The sequence below is a fragment of the Oncorhynchus nerka genome, linkage group LG22 (assembly GCF_034236695.1).
Source record: "Oncorhynchus nerka isolate Pitt River linkage group LG22, Oner_Uvic_2.0, whole genome shotgun sequence".
NCBI lineage: Eukaryota > Metazoa > Chordata > Actinopteri > Salmoniformes > Salmonidae > Oncorhynchus > Oncorhynchus nerka.
This window is the reverse complement of record NC_088417.1, coordinates 72,967,644-72,983,090: the sequence shown is the minus strand read 5'-3', so window position 1 is coordinate 72,983,090 and position 15,447 is coordinate 72,967,644. Positions and strand designations below refer to the sequence as shown.

Sequence of the window (15,447 nt, the reverse complement as noted above, 5' to 3'; positions counted from 1 at the left end):
TCCTCCATTATTTTCCCCAGGCTACGCCTCCACAATGTTTTTTATGCTATTGAAATTTCTGCTATTTCTCCTGCGAGCAGCTGAGACTAGTGCAGTCAGATGAGGAGAGAGAGAAAATGAGAGAGAGACTCATCCTGGCCATTATAAATCCTCTTGCTCCTGGGCTCCTCTCTTGCTTTTGTTTAGAATGGATGTGTGTACATTTGTCTCCTAATGTCAGTTTTTCCACATACTATGATAGCACAGGATACAAATACAAGGGACTTATTCTGTCAGAGATACAAAGGCTATATAACAATGGGGTTTAAATACCAACACATTTTAAATATTGAACAATTACATACCTAGGATAATACTGAAATGAGTCACATTACATGTCGATGTTAAAGGTATGCATACATGACATTTTAAGGTCAGTGACTGTGCTGGTTTTCTTTTCTCTCTGAAACACTATTTCTGTCTGCATCCTGTGTATTGATTTCTTTCTTTTTCCCCAGCAGCAGCAGCAGCAGCAGCCGTAGGGGCAGTCACAGCACCAACCAAGCAAGCAGTAGAGAGAAGAGAACTGTCCAGTGCTGAAATACTGGTTTCTGCAGTCAGAGCCAGTAGTATGGAGTGGAACTGTCCAAGGTTCTGAAATATTAGCAACTTAGAACAGGGAGCAGGGAAAAGCAGGGGGAAAAAAGATCGGAAAATGGCACTGAACCACACAAGGCTGCAGCATTGGAAGCAGTGTTAGTAGGAGCTGTTTCAGCCCAGTGCTGAAATACTAGCTGCTTAAAGAAAGATGAGTACAGACCAGTCGGAAATACTAGCTGCTTAAAGAAAGATGAGTACAGACCAGTCGGAAATAGTAGCTGCTTAAAGAAAGATGAGTACAGACCAGTCGGAAATACTAGCTGCTTAAAGAAAGATGAGTACAGACCAGTCAGAAAGACTGATGCTTGTGATGATTTTTGTATTTGTATTAGTATTTATTATGAATCCAAGGCAGAAGCTACTCTTCCTGGGGTCCAGAAAAATTAAGGCAGTTTATACAATTTTAAAAACATTACAATCCATTCCCAGATTTCTCTTCCTGGGGTTCAGCAAAATTAAGGCAGTTTATACAATTTTAAAAACATTACAATACATTCAGATTTCACAAAACACTGTGTGGCCTCAGGCACCTGCTCCACCACCACCATCTAGGGTACTAAATCCATGTGTATGTGTGTGTATAGTGTGTATGTTATCGTGTCTGGTGTGTATGCATGTGTCTGTGCCTGTTTGTGTTGCTTCACAGTCCCCGCTGTTCCATAAGGTGTTTTTTAATCTGTTTTATAAATCTAATTTTACTGTTTGCATCAGTTACTTGAATAGAGTTCCATGTTGTCATGGCTCTATTTAGTACTGTGCACCTCCCATAGCCTGTTCTGGACTATGAAGAGACCTCTTGTGGCATGTCTTGTGGGGTATGCATGGGTGTCCGAGCTGTGTGCCAGTAGTTCAAACAGACAGCTCGGTGCATTCAACATGTAAAAACCTCTCAATAATACAAGTAGTGAAGAAGTCAATCTCTCCTCCACTTTCAGCCAGGAGAGATTGACATGCATATTATTAATATTAGCTCTCTGTGTACATCCAAGGGCCAGCCGTGCTGCCCTGTTCTGAGCCAATTGCAATTTCCCTAAGTCCTTTTTTGTGTCATCTGACCACACGAATATATTCAAGGTGCGACAACACTAGGGCCTTTTGGATAGTGCCTTGTTACTGCCTGTATGATAGTGTAGTGCAATTGTAATGGCTTAGCAGATAATAAGAAAAGACGATCAGTATTTATCTGGCTAAAAGAGAAGGAATATAATATCTATTGTTTACAGGAAACTTATTCAACAATTTTAGATTACATTACAATTTTAGACATAATTTTCTGGACTTTTCTAAGCTGTTTAAAGGCACAGTCAACTTAGTGTATGTAAACTTCTGACCCACTGGAATTGTGATACAGTGAATTATAAGTGAAATAATCTGTCTGTAAACAATTGTTGGACAAAGTACTTGTGTCATGCACAAAGTAGATGTCCTAACCGACTTGACAAAGCTATAGTTTGTTAACAAGATATTGGTGGAGTGGTTGAAAAACGAGTTTTAATGACTCCAACCTAAACTTTCGACTTCAACTGTATATATTACATATATAGTACCAGTCAAAAGTTTGGAGACACCTACTCATTCCCGGATTATACTTTATTTTTTAATATTTTCTACATTGAAGAATAATAGTGAAGATATCAAAACTATGAAATAACACATGTGGAATCATGTACTGTAGTAACCAAAAATATATTTTATATTTGAGATTTTTCAAAGTAGCCACCCTTTGCCTTGACAACAGCTTTGCAGACTCTTGGCAGGTAACTCTTGTATGTCTTGTTAAAAGTTAATTTGTGGAATTTATTTTCTTCTTAATGCATTTGATCAAATCAGTTGTGTTGTGACAAGGTAGTGGTGGTATACAGAAGATAGCCCTATTTGGTAAAAGACCAAGTCCATATTATGGCAAGACCACTCAAACAAGCAAAGAGAAATGATAGTCCATCATTACTTTAATTAAGACATGAAAGTCAGTCAATGCGGAAAATTTCAAGAACTTTTCAAGTTTCTTCAAGTGCATTCGCAAAAACCATCAAACGCTATGATGAAACTGGCTCTCATGAGGACCGCCACAGGAAAGGAAGACCCAGAGTTACCTCTGCTGCAGAGGATGAGTTCATTAGAGTTACCAGCCTTAGAAATTGCAGGCCAAATAAATGCTTCACAGAGTTCAAGTAAAAGACACATTTCAACGGTTCAGAGGAGACTGCGTGAATCAGGCCTTCATGGTCAAATTGCTGCAACGAAACCCCTACTAAAGGACACCAATAATAAGAAGAAACTTGCTTGGTCCAAGAAACACAAGAGTGTGCAAAGCTGTCATCAAGACAAAGGGTGGCTTCTTTGAAGAATCTGAAATCTAAAATATATTTGAATTTGTTTAACAATTTTTTGGTTGGTTACTACATGATTCCATATGTGTTATTTCATAGTGTTGATGTCTTCACTATTATTCTACAATGCAGATAATAGTAGAAATAAAGAAAAACCCTTGGATGAGTAGGTGTGTCCAAACCTTTGACTGGTACTGTACATTTACAAAAATATATATGGGGGATTGGAAATTGTGCGGACAATTGTATTGATGGAAGCCATAATCTATCTGCAATATTAAAGTTGATCTATCCCCTAAAAAATAAATACAAATACACATATATAACACACTCTAAATGTGGTCCCAGATAAATAATGGGAATGTAGAATTGGTGTGTGTCACATTATGGAGGACTCTGATATATCTGGTGTAAATGCTATTATTATAGCAACACTATGGACTCCTGTGATTCTATATTGGGACACTTAATTTTTACTGTTAGTTCCCTCTACATCCTTGTCATTTGTTTATCACTCCGAAACCGCATGATAACTCATTTGTCTCTGTGCTTCACGATTGAGTTCAAAATGCATCAAGAGTGCAAAATAGTCAGCCTCAACATACAGAAATCAATGTGATATCCAAACCAGAACAGCTTACTCCTAACAAGCTCCCTTTCTCCCTCTACTAACCTGCACCTCCTGATACTGTTTATTTATCCGTTATTTTATCAGGTAAGTTGACTGAGAACATGTTCTCATTTGCAGCAACGACCTGGGGAATAGTTACAGGGGAGAGGAGGGGGATGAATGAGCCAATTGTAAACTGGGGATTATTAGGTGACTGTGATGGTTTGAGGGCCAGATTGGGAATTTAGCCAGCACACCGGGGTTAACACCCCTACTCTTACAATAAGTGTCACGGGATCTTTAATGACTTCAGAGAGCCAGGACACCCATTTAACGTCCCATCTGAAATACAGCACCCTACACAGGGCAGTGTCCCCAATCGCTGCCATGGGGCATTGGGACATTTTTTTAGACCAGAGGAAAGAGTGCCTCCTACTGGCCCTCCAACACCTCCAACACCACTTCCAGCAGCATCTGGTCTCCCATCCAGGAACTGACCAGGACCAACCCTACTTAGCTTCAGAAGCAAGCCAGCAGTGGTATGCAGGGTAGTATGCTGCTGGTATACCACCCTACATACCATACTGTATTCCCTAAGAGGAAATGTCAAAGCTAGATTAAAAAAGAAGCTATAACACACTCTATATTCATAATTAACGCATTTTAATCCTGAATATGCAGCACACCGCAACAGTGTGTTGTGGCACAATATTGTAGCCAAGTATTATACTATTCTATGTGGTCTGCAGCACAGCACAAACCACAGATTTTCCTCCCATTCCACTACCTCTACATGCTTGAATGTGCCTGGACACATGGTGACCATTTGGGGCCTCTGGCAGGAAGGTGGGCAGGCTTGGTTTTGTTCAGAGGGGAGAGCAGAGGCACTCGGGGAGAACAGATGCCCCAGCTACAGACTCTCTGCTGTGAATGCTCTATGAGTCATCGCTTTTCATCAATGAGGTCATTCCACAGTGCACGCACACAGAGAGAGCCTTACAAAACACAAACAATAAGATCAACATACACCCATACAGTACACCCACCCACCCAGTATACCCATCCACACACTGCAACACACCACCCCACTTTTACCTTCATCTCATACTCTGACTGAGCATTCCTTGTTTAAAACACACTGTACAGTACTTCCATCAAGTTGCAGTTTATCTAAAGCTTTGCAGTCAACAGACCCAGTTTGTATCATCTATCTCTAAAGTTAATACAATTGGGGATTCAAAGAGGATTTGTTAGGCATCACAGAGCTCTCCAAGGATACAGAGCTCCAAATTGGACCGACCCAATGTTCTCCATGTTCCGCATCAGGTTGGGCCCCCCAGAGAGAGACACACAGGTCCCATAGAGAATAAGGACTTGACTTAGAGACGTTAAAAGCCAACTGAATTCTTGGAGTCCCACGGCAGAGCTAATGAGTGCGGGAGAGAGGGACCACACAGACGGCAGGCAGAGCCAGTGATGGGGAAGAAGAGATAAACAGCGTTTAGCCACAACAGGCTGCCTGTGCTCATTGATTTGTGCGGAGAGGCCCGGGCTGGGCTGGAAGCGAAGGTGGTGTAGAGAGCTCACGGAGATGGAGAGGAGAGGGAGTGAAGCAGCAGGTTTGTGCCACGTCGTCTCTCTCTCTCGCTCTCTCTCTCTCTCACCCACACTGTGTTAATGAGCCTGTGCCTGACTGCTGAACGCAACCATTTAGCACTGTGCAATTAATCAGATGTTTCCTTGCAGAGAGGAAGCCAGTGAGGCATATAGCAGGGGAGCTGTGATTTTACTCCATACAAATGCAATTTTCCACCTCAACCCCTACCTTCACCTAGTGTCAGGGGTAACATGGGGACCAGAGAAAAGCTGTCCTTTTGCCTGTTAGTTTGTAGACTTTGGTTAAGATGATTTCATAAGATGAATCCAAAGCAAGGAAACAAAAGGTTTATTACAAAGCCCTATATCCTACAAGAAAGGGGGCAGTCAGTTAATATTACAGTATTTATGCAGGCAGTAAAATATAAATACACTTTCTTTCCCGTTAATCACATAAAATGACTGACAAACAGAAAGTAGACCGCTCTCACAGGAGTGTGTGTGTGTCTGCTTGTGGATATTATATGAAAAGGATTTGATTTCTCATATTAAAAATGAATGCGCTCTATGGCATATTCAACAAGATACAGTTGAAGTCGGAAGTTTACATAAACTTAGGTTGGAGTCATTAAAACTCTTTTTCTCAACCACTCCACACATTTCTTGTTAACAAACTATAGTTTTGGCAAGTGGGTTAGGACATCTACTTTGTGAGTGACACAAGTAATTTGTCCAACAATTGTTTACAGACAGATTATTTCACTTATATCACAATTCAACTGTATCACAATTCCAGTGGGTCAGAAGTTTACATACACTAAGTTGAATGTGCCTTTAAACAGCTTGGAAAAATCCAGAAAATTATGTCATGGCTTTAGAAGCTTCTGATAGGCTAATTGACACAATTGGAGTCAATTGGAGGTTTACGTGTGGATGTATTTCAAGGCCTACCTTCAAATTCAGTGCCTCTTTGCTTGACATCAAGGAAAAATCAAAAGAAATCAGCCAAGACCTCAGAAATAAAATTGTAGACCTCCACAAGTCTGCTTCATCCTTGGGAGAAATTTCTAAATGCCTGAAGGTACCACGTTCATCTGTACAAACAAGAGTACGCAAGTATAAACACCATGGGACCACGCAGCCGCCATACCACTCAGGAAGGAGACGTGTTCTGTCTCCTAGAGATGAACGTACTTTGGTGCGAAAAGTGCATATCAATCCCAGAACAACAGCAAAGGACCTTGTGAAGATGCTGGAGGAAACAGGTACAAAAGTATATACATCCACAGTAAAACGAGTCCTATGTCGGCATAACCTGAAAGGTCGCTCAACAAGGAAGAAGCCACTGCTCCAAAATCGCCATAAAAAAGCAAGACTACGGTTTGCAACTGCACATGGGGACAAAGATCGTACTTTTTGGAGAACTGTCCTTTGGTATGATGAAACAAAAATAGAACTGTTTGGCCATAATGACCATGATTATGTTTGGAGGAAAAAGGGGGAGGCGTGCAAGCCAAAGAACACCATCCCAACCGTGAAGCACGGGGATGGCAGCATCATGTTGTGGGGGTTGCCTTGCTGCAGGAGGGACTGGTGCACTTCACAAAATAGATGGCATCATGAGACAGGGAAATTATGTGGATATATTGAAGCAACATCTCAAGACATCAGTCAGGAAGTTAAAGCGTGGTTGCAAATGGGTCTTCCAAATGGACAATGACCCCAAGCACACTTCCAAAGTTGTGGCAAAATGGCTTAAGGACATCAAAGTCAATTTATTGGAGTGGCCATCACGAAGCCCTGACCTCAATCCTATAGAAAATGTGTGGGCAGAACTGAAAAAGCGTGTGTGAGCAAGGAGGCCTACAAACCTGACTCAGTTACACCAGCTCTGTTAGGACGAATGGGCGAGAATTCACCCAACTTACTGTGGGAAGCTTGTGGAAGGCTACCTGAAGCATTTGACCCAAGTTAAACAATTTAAAGGCAATGCTACCAAATATTAATTCATAATGCAAACACTAACAGGATCTAGCTATAATTCAAAGGCACAAATGAATTCCATTCAAACACATTCTCCTTTTTGAATGATTATTGTTAAAGAACTTGAGGTGTTCTTCAAGCAGAACACGGGCAGGTATACTAACTGAACTCCCATTTCTGTTAACAGGAACTAGTGGTAAAGACCTCAAAACACTCTTCAATGATTCAATAGGAAAATCCTATTCAATGTGATTCAGATTCAACACAATTATGGAGACAGGATATTCTAAGTATTTCCAGCATGATGGCGAGGTGGAATCGATGTGATACAGAGGTTGAAAGAGGAGAACATGACTGCCGGTGTGAGAGACTCTCACTAAGGGGCCAAATCACATTGGAAATCGAAAGCTCCATGCACAGTGAAGGCAGGGTCGAAATCTTTGGGTGTTTATTTTGCAAGCAGGAGATTCCTATGTTATTGTACCTTGACACAGTAACAAATCGTCCTATTACAACACAGTGTCTCAGAACCTGAGCAAGACTTTCAGTCATGATAGGGTTCACCTCACTGCGATCCAGGAGACTGTAGTTTGCATCCATTACTATTCCCATTTTCATGCTTTTTGTGAAGAAAAAGGGACTAGAGTCATATATATTTCTCTCTCTTTTTTTGTGTCCAGGTGTGTTTGGTGGCTTTGTCATCAGTGATGGAGAAATCATCCCACTGGAATTCTTCTCTGTTTTAGTGCCCTAATGCTATCATACTCTGTCACGGGATGTCAATAATAGCAGACATTGCTCCTGCCTCCGAATTTAAGAGCCTTCCCAATTTCAAATGGCTCCCTCTTGTAGTTGTAACAGGGAGTCAATATCAGTGTACCTAATAGTAATATGGCATTTACTATGTCCTTTTAGAACATGTGGAATTTAGATGGGTGGTGATCACTGTAAAGCCTAAACAACATCTCCCAATCCATGTGGGGAACAGAACAGTGAGTGGTGCTAGGAACAGGAGGAGCAGGAGGGCTCTCTAGCCTTTCTTGCCTCAGAGCAAACACAAGCTGTAGGTAAGGCATGCACAGCACAGCATGTGGGGTAAGACTCCAAACTACAGTGGCTAAAGCAGCCAATGTTGCTGCAGGCCAAAGGCCCATTAGACCCCCAAAAAAGCTTCATCTGTTGCTTTTCCAAAAATCTATTTCCTATGACACAAAATACCACAGTGAGTTGATAGGGCTCTTCTCTCCTGTTATCCGTCTGGCGGGCTGGAGTTTTTACCCATTTTTGTTTTCTTTACTGTTTCATGTCATTCTGTGGAAATGGGAGTATGTTACAGATGGTGGCGATCTGATCCAGACACAGTAGGTGGAAGGGCCTCCATAAGTCAAGGAGAGCTGTAGGGTGAATCAGGAGGCACATGGAGGAAGGTTGATTTTGCCCGGGAGAGACAATAAACCTCGTAATCACCTTTCCTCCACCACAGCAGCCAAGCAATTATCCGCTGGTACGGCCTGCCGCAGACACACAGACACTGAGACACATGGCCCGTGTCCATGCTTCTGACATGAGGCCCCCAATTTCAAAGCAATTGGCACTGTCTTAACATGGTTTAGGAAGGGATAAAACATCTGGAACAACATAAGGAAAGGGTGTTAGCTACTAACATCTCAATTAGGTTGGTGTGCTGTGCTGATGGAGAGGGAAGATTTAAAAAGACAAGCATTTTTTAAATAAACGTCATTGAGAAAAATGGGTTAGAAGTGAGCAGTCTTTTTCTAGTTGAACGATGCACAACATGGTTGGATGAGATGATGGATAAAGCACCAAAGTTATACTGTATATCGTAAGGTAAGCCAGCAAGTAAACCTCTACAAAGCACTGTAATAAAGCTGTCTCAACGTAGGCTCAACAGCACTTTGAATACACTCTACTGTATATAAAACCAGTACACAATCACAATACAGTGAATATCTCTCACCATCGCCAGACCATTCAAAAATACATGTACAAAAGGGCAGAATGTATTTTAGCCCAAATGTGATCTAATATTTCAGAACTCTAATTATTTCATAAAAGCTCAACATTTGGTTATAGGAACCTCTCATGGGCCAGAGAGGATAAAGGCAACTAAGATCTCCCTCGGCCAGAGGAAAAACTGGAAATGGTCGACAGAGGACATACACTATAGTTTTACACTATGATGAATAGTAAATGGTTGGTTTACACAAGTGAGAAACGTTGTGGAACTGTCAGCCTCTGCATTTTGTCCTATCCCCAGTTTCTAATTACAGCAAGAACATGGTATTGTAAACAGAATACCTGCTCCAACAGTAGCCTGGTCCAGTACAGTATGTCTCTCTCTACAGCCAGCCTTACAGTACAGTAGCCTGGTCCAGTACAGTTTGTCTCTCCCTCTCTACAGCCAGCCTTACAGTACAGTAGCCTGGTCCGGTACAGTATGTCTCTCTCTACAGCCAGCCTTACAGTACAGTAGCCTGGTCCAGTACAGTTTGTCTCTCCTTCTCTACAGCCAGCCTTACAGTACAGTAGCCTGGTCCGGTACAGTATGTCTCTCCTTCTCTACAGCCAGCCTTACAGTACAGTATGTCTCTCTCTACAGCCAGCCTTACAGTACAGTAGCCTGGTCCAGTACAGTTTGTCTCTCCCTCTCTACAGCCAGCCTTACAGTACAGTAGCCTGGTCCAGTACAGTTTGTCTCTCCTTCTCTACAGCCAGCCTTACAGTACAGTAGCCTGGTCCAGTACAGTTTGTCTCTCCCTCTCTACAGCCAGCCTTACAGTACAGTAGCCTGGTCCGGTACAGTATGTCTCTCTCTACAGCCAGCCTTACAGTACAGTAGCCTGGTCCAGTACAGTTTGTCTCTCCCTCTCTACAGCCAGCCTTACAGTACAGTAGCCTGGTCCAGTACAGTTTGTCTCTCCTTCTCTACAGCCAGCCTTACAGTACAGTAGCCCGGTCCAGTACAGTTTGTCTCTCCCTCTCTACAGCCAGCCTTACAGTACAGTAGCCTGGTCCAGTACAGTTTGTCTCTCCTTCTCTACAGCCAGCCTTACAGTACAGTAGCCTGGTCCAGTACAGTTTGTCTCTCCTCTCTACAGCCAGCCTTACAGTACAGTAGCCTGGTCCAGTACAGTTTGTCTCTCCTTCTCTACAGCCAGCCTTACAGTACAGTAGCCTGGTCCAGTACAGTTTGTCTCTCCCTCTCTACAGCCAGCCTTACAGTACAGTAGCCTGGTCCAGTACGGTTTGTCTCTCCTTCTCTACAGCCAGCCTTACAGTACAGTAGCCTGGTCCAGTACAGTTTGTCTCTCCTTCTCTACAGCCAGCCTTACAGTACAGTAGCCTGGTCCAGTACAGTTTGTCTCTCCCTCTCTACAGCCAGCCTTACAGTACAGTAGCCTGGTCCGGTACAGTATGTCTCTCTCTACAGCCAGCCTTACAGTACAGTAGCCTGGTCCAGTACAGTTTGTCTCTCCTTCTCTACAGCCAGCCTTACAGTACAGTAGCCTGGTCCAGTACAGTTTGTCTCTCCTTCTCTACAGCCAGCCTTACAGTACAGTATGTCTCTCTCTACAGCCAGCCTTACAGTACAGTAGCCTGGTCCAGTACAGTATGTATCTCTCTACAGCCAGCCTTACAGTACAGTAGCCTGGTCCAGTACAGTTTGTCTCTCCTTCTCTACAGCCAGCCTTACAGTACAGTATGTCTCTCTCTACAGCCAGCCTTACAGTACAGTAGCCTGGTCCAGTACAGTATGTCTCTCTCTACAGCCAACCTTACAGTACAGTAGCCTGGTCCAGTACAGTTTGTCTCTCCTTCTCTACAGCCAGCCTTACAGTACAGTATGTCTCTCTCTACAGCCAGCCTTACAGTACAGTAGCCTGGTCCAGTACAGTATGTATCTCTCTACAGCCAGCCTTGCAGTACAGTAGCCTGGTCCAGTACAGTATGTATCTCTCTACAGCCAGCCTTACAGTACAGTAGCCTGGTCCAGTACAGTATGTATCTCTCTACAGCCAGCCTTACAGTACAGTAGCCTGGTCCAGTACAGTTTGTCTCTCCCTCTCTACAGCCAGCCTTACAGTACAGTAGCCTGGTCCAGTACAGTTTGTCTCTCCTTCTCTACAGCCAGCCTTACAGTACAGTAGCCTGGTCCAGTACAGTTTGTCTCTCCCTCTCTACAGCCAGCCTTACAGTACAGTAGCCTGGTCCGGTACAGTATGTCTCTCTCTACAGCCAGCCTTACAGTACAGTAGCCTGGTCCAGTACAGTTTGTCTCTCCCTCTCTACAGCCAGCCTTACAGTACAGTAGCCTGGTCCAGTACAGTTTGTCTCTCCTTCTCTACAGCCAGCCTTACAGTACAGTAGCCTGGTCCAGTACAGTTTGTCTCTCCCTCTCTACAGCCAGCCTTACAGTACAGTAGCCTGGTCCAGTACAGTTTGTCTCTCCTTCTCTACAGCCAGCCTTACAGTACAGTAGCCTGGTCCAGTACAGTTTGTCTCTCCTCTCTACAGCCAGCCTTACAGTACAGTAGCCTGGTCCGGCCTACAGTATGTCTCTCTCTACAGCCAGCCTTACAGTACAGTAGCCTGGTCCAGTACAGTTTGTCTCTCCCTCTCTACAGCCAGCCTTACAGTACAGTAGCCTGGTCCAGTACAGTTTGTCTCTCCCTCTCTACAGCCAGCCTTACAGTACAGTAGCCTGGTCCGGTACAGTATGTCTCTCTCTACAGCCAGCCTTACAGTACAGTAGCCTGGTCCAGTACAGTTTGTCTCTCCTTCTCTACAGCCAGCCTTACAGTACAGTAGCCTGGTCCAGTACAGTTTGTCTCTCCTTCTCTACAGCCAGCCTTACAGTACAGTATGTCTCTCTCTACAGCCAGCCTTACAGTACAGTAGCCTGGTCCAGTACAGTATGTATCTCTCTACAGCCAGCCTTACAGTACAGTAGCCTGGTCCAGTACAGTTTGTCTCTCCTTCTCTACAGCCAGCCTTACAGTACAGTATGTCTCTCTCTACAGCCAGCCTTACAGTACAGTAGCCTAGTCCAGTACAGTATGTCTCTCTCTACAGCCAACCTTACAGTACAGTAGCCTGGTCCAGTACAGTTTGTCTCTCCTTCTCTACAGCCAGCCTTACAGTACAGTATGTCTCTCTCTACAGCCAGCCTTACAGTACAGTAGCCTGGTCCAGTACAGTATGTATCTCTCTACAGCCAGCCTTACAGTACAGTAGCCTGGTCCAGTACAGTATGTATCTCTCTACAGCCAGCCTTACAGTACAGTAGCCTGGTCCAGTACAGTATGTATCTCTCTACAGCCAGCCTTACAGTACAGTAGCCTGGTCCAGTACAGTATGTATCTTCTCTACAGCCAGCCTTACAGTACAGTAGCCTGGTCCGGTACAGTATGTATCTCTCTACAGCCAGCCTTACAGTACAGTAGCCTGGTCCGGTACAGTATGTATCTCTCTACAGCCAGCCTTACAGTACAGTAGCCTGGTCCGGTACAGTATGTATCTCTCTACAGCCAGCCTTACAGTACAGTAGCCTGGTCCGGTACAGTATGTATCTCTCTACAGCCAGCCTTACAGTACAGTAGCCTGGTCCAGTACAGTATGTATCTCTCTACAGCCAGCCTTACAGTACAGTAGCCTGGTCCAGTACAGTATGTATCTCTCTACAGCCAGCCTTACAGTACAGTAGCCTGGTCCAGGACCAGGAATATCCCACTCTGACAGATTGGAGTGTCATTAGTGTTCTGTCTTAAAGCTGAACTCTCCAGATGTTGACCTTCACAGAGCAGGATGGAGACCTCCGCTAGCTCCCTCCGTCAGCCCACGGCTGCTGCTGGGGTACAGCGGAGAAGAGAAGAGGGGGGTGCATGAAGGACATGTAAAAGTCACGGTGTGTTGTAGCTCGTTCTTTATATAATCCAATTAGAGTGTAAATTCTATTCAGAGGATTAGAGGCTGGTACCGTACAGATGGAGGGATCTCCTCAGAGTTACACTACAGCACATCAACAGTCACAGCGACAAGAACACATAACAGTACCTGTCTTGGACTCATTTACGGAAGCAGACAGAGCCCTGTGGAAGCCAAGCATCATTCAACCTCCTCCCAGACACTAAAGCACTTTGGCATCATTACAGGCCCAGATTTAAAGGTCTTAGATAGACCACTCTTGGAATGAGAACTGGGGAAAGGATTTCCACACTGAGGGGAAATAATGAAATACTTCATGGTTTAACGTGATGTGAGGAGAGAGGAGCACCTCTTCTTTTTCCAGTCAGTCAATCTGGATTATCACTTAGCACAGAACCTGAAATCAAAAATTAGCTTGTCTGATGGGTCTAACAATATCAAATAGACATATTTCTCTCGTGATATACTGAACATAAAAGTAAGTCAGGCTATGGGTTAACCAGAGAGCATGTATACTGTATATAGTACAGTGTCTCATTTGTGTCAGGCTGTCAGTCCGTCAGTCTGTTAGGCGGCTGTCTCTTAGCTCTTATCTCCAGGTGTCATAGAGGTAGACAAATAAAGAAGCCAGGCTAAGGGTTAACCACAGAGACCCTTATCTATATGCAGCATTCCATTGTGTGTGGATGGAAGGCTGTCTGACTGTTAGACAGGCTGTCTCTTAGCTCTTATCTCCAGGTGTCATAGAGGTAGACAAATAAAGAAGCCAGGCTAAGGGTTAACCACAGAGACCCTTTTCTATATGCAGCATTCCATTGTGTGTGGATGGAAGGCTGTCTGACTGTTAGACAGGCTGTCTCTTAGCTCTTATCTCCAGGTGTCATAGAGGTAGACAAATAAAGAAGCCAGGCTAAGGGTTAACCACAGAGACCCTTTTCTATATGCAGCATTCCATTGTGTGTGGATGGAAGGCTGTCTGACTGTTAGACAGGCTGTCTCTTAGCTCTTATCTCCAGGTGTCATAGAGGTAGACAAATAAAGAAGCCAGGCTAAGGGTTAACCACAGAGACCCTTTTCTATATGCAGCATTCCATTGTGTGTGGATGGAAGGCTGTCTGACTGTTAGACAGGCTGTCTCTTAGCTCTTATCTCCAGGTGTCATAGAGGTAGACAAATAAAGAAGCCAGGCTAAGGGTTAACCACAGAGACCCTTTTCTATATGCAGCATTCCATTGTGTGTGGATGGAAGGCTGTCTGACTGTTAGACAGGCTGTCTCTTACCTCTCTCGGTGTCATAGAGGTAGACAAACTTCTCCCACTTGTAGTGGGCCAGCAGGCTGAGGACAACTCCCCGTAGAGGAGGCCTCATCTGGATGACAAACTGCACGTCGGCATCGGCGGGGAAGCTGGGTGTGATAAAGGAGGTGTGTAGAGCCCCACAGAACGAGGTCAGCGTGTTCATGGACTTCTGGTCGTAGAAGCCGAAGATGGCGTACACTCCTCTGGAGAACTGGGAGCAGACTGGAGAAACAGACAGACAGACCGAACAGTCAGCTTTGGGTCAGAACATAGTCAGCCTAGAAATACAAACAGACAGGCAGTCGGTTTGAGTAAGGTCAGGTGAGGGACAGAACTCAGAACACAGTCAACCAAACAGTCAGACAGCACCGTCAGTACACAGCACTGGATATAAAATACAGACAGCACCGTCAGTACACAGCACTGGATATAAAATACAGACAGCACCGTCAGTACACAGCACTGGATATAAAATACAGACAGCACCGTCCAGTACACAGCACTGGATATAAAATACAGACAGCACCGTCAGTACACAGCACTGGATATAAAATACAGACAGCACCGTCAGTACACAGCACTGGATATAAAATACAGACAGCACCGTCAGTACACAGCACTGGATATAAAATACAGACAGCACCGTCAGTACACAGCACTGGATATAAAATACAGACAGCACCGTCAGTACACAGCACTGGATATAAAATACAGTCAGTACAGTTAGCTGAGGGTTAGAACACAGTCAACCTACCAGACAGACAGACAGCACCGTCAGTACACAGCACTGGATATAAAATACAGTCAGTACAGTTAGCTGAGGGTTAGAACACAGTCAACCTACCAGACAGACAGACAGCACCGTCAGTACACAGCACTGGATATAAATTACAGTCAGTACAGTTAGCTGAGGGTTAGAACACAGTCAACCTACCAGACAGACAGACAGCACCGTCAGTACACAGCACTGGATATAAAATACAGTCAGTACAGTTAGGTGAGGGTAAAATGAGGGTAAAATCAAAGTCAACCAAGCTTCCAGGC

The 15,447-nt window shown here is 44.1% G+C and overlaps 1 protein-coding gene across 1 annotated transcript in view; it reads right to left on the bottom strand.

The window, feature by feature from the left end:
* LOC115105655 (glutamate receptor 3-like) overlaps positions 1-15,447 on the bottom strand; it is a 127,653-nt gene that overhangs the window by 65,908 nt on the left and 46,298 nt on the right. The window contains exon 3 of the mRNA XM_065007382.1: positions 14,386-14,625. Coding sequence (XP_064863454.1) covers positions 14,386-14,625 — 240 coding nt within the window. The remainder of the gene's footprint in view (positions 1-14,385; positions 14,626-15,447) is intronic.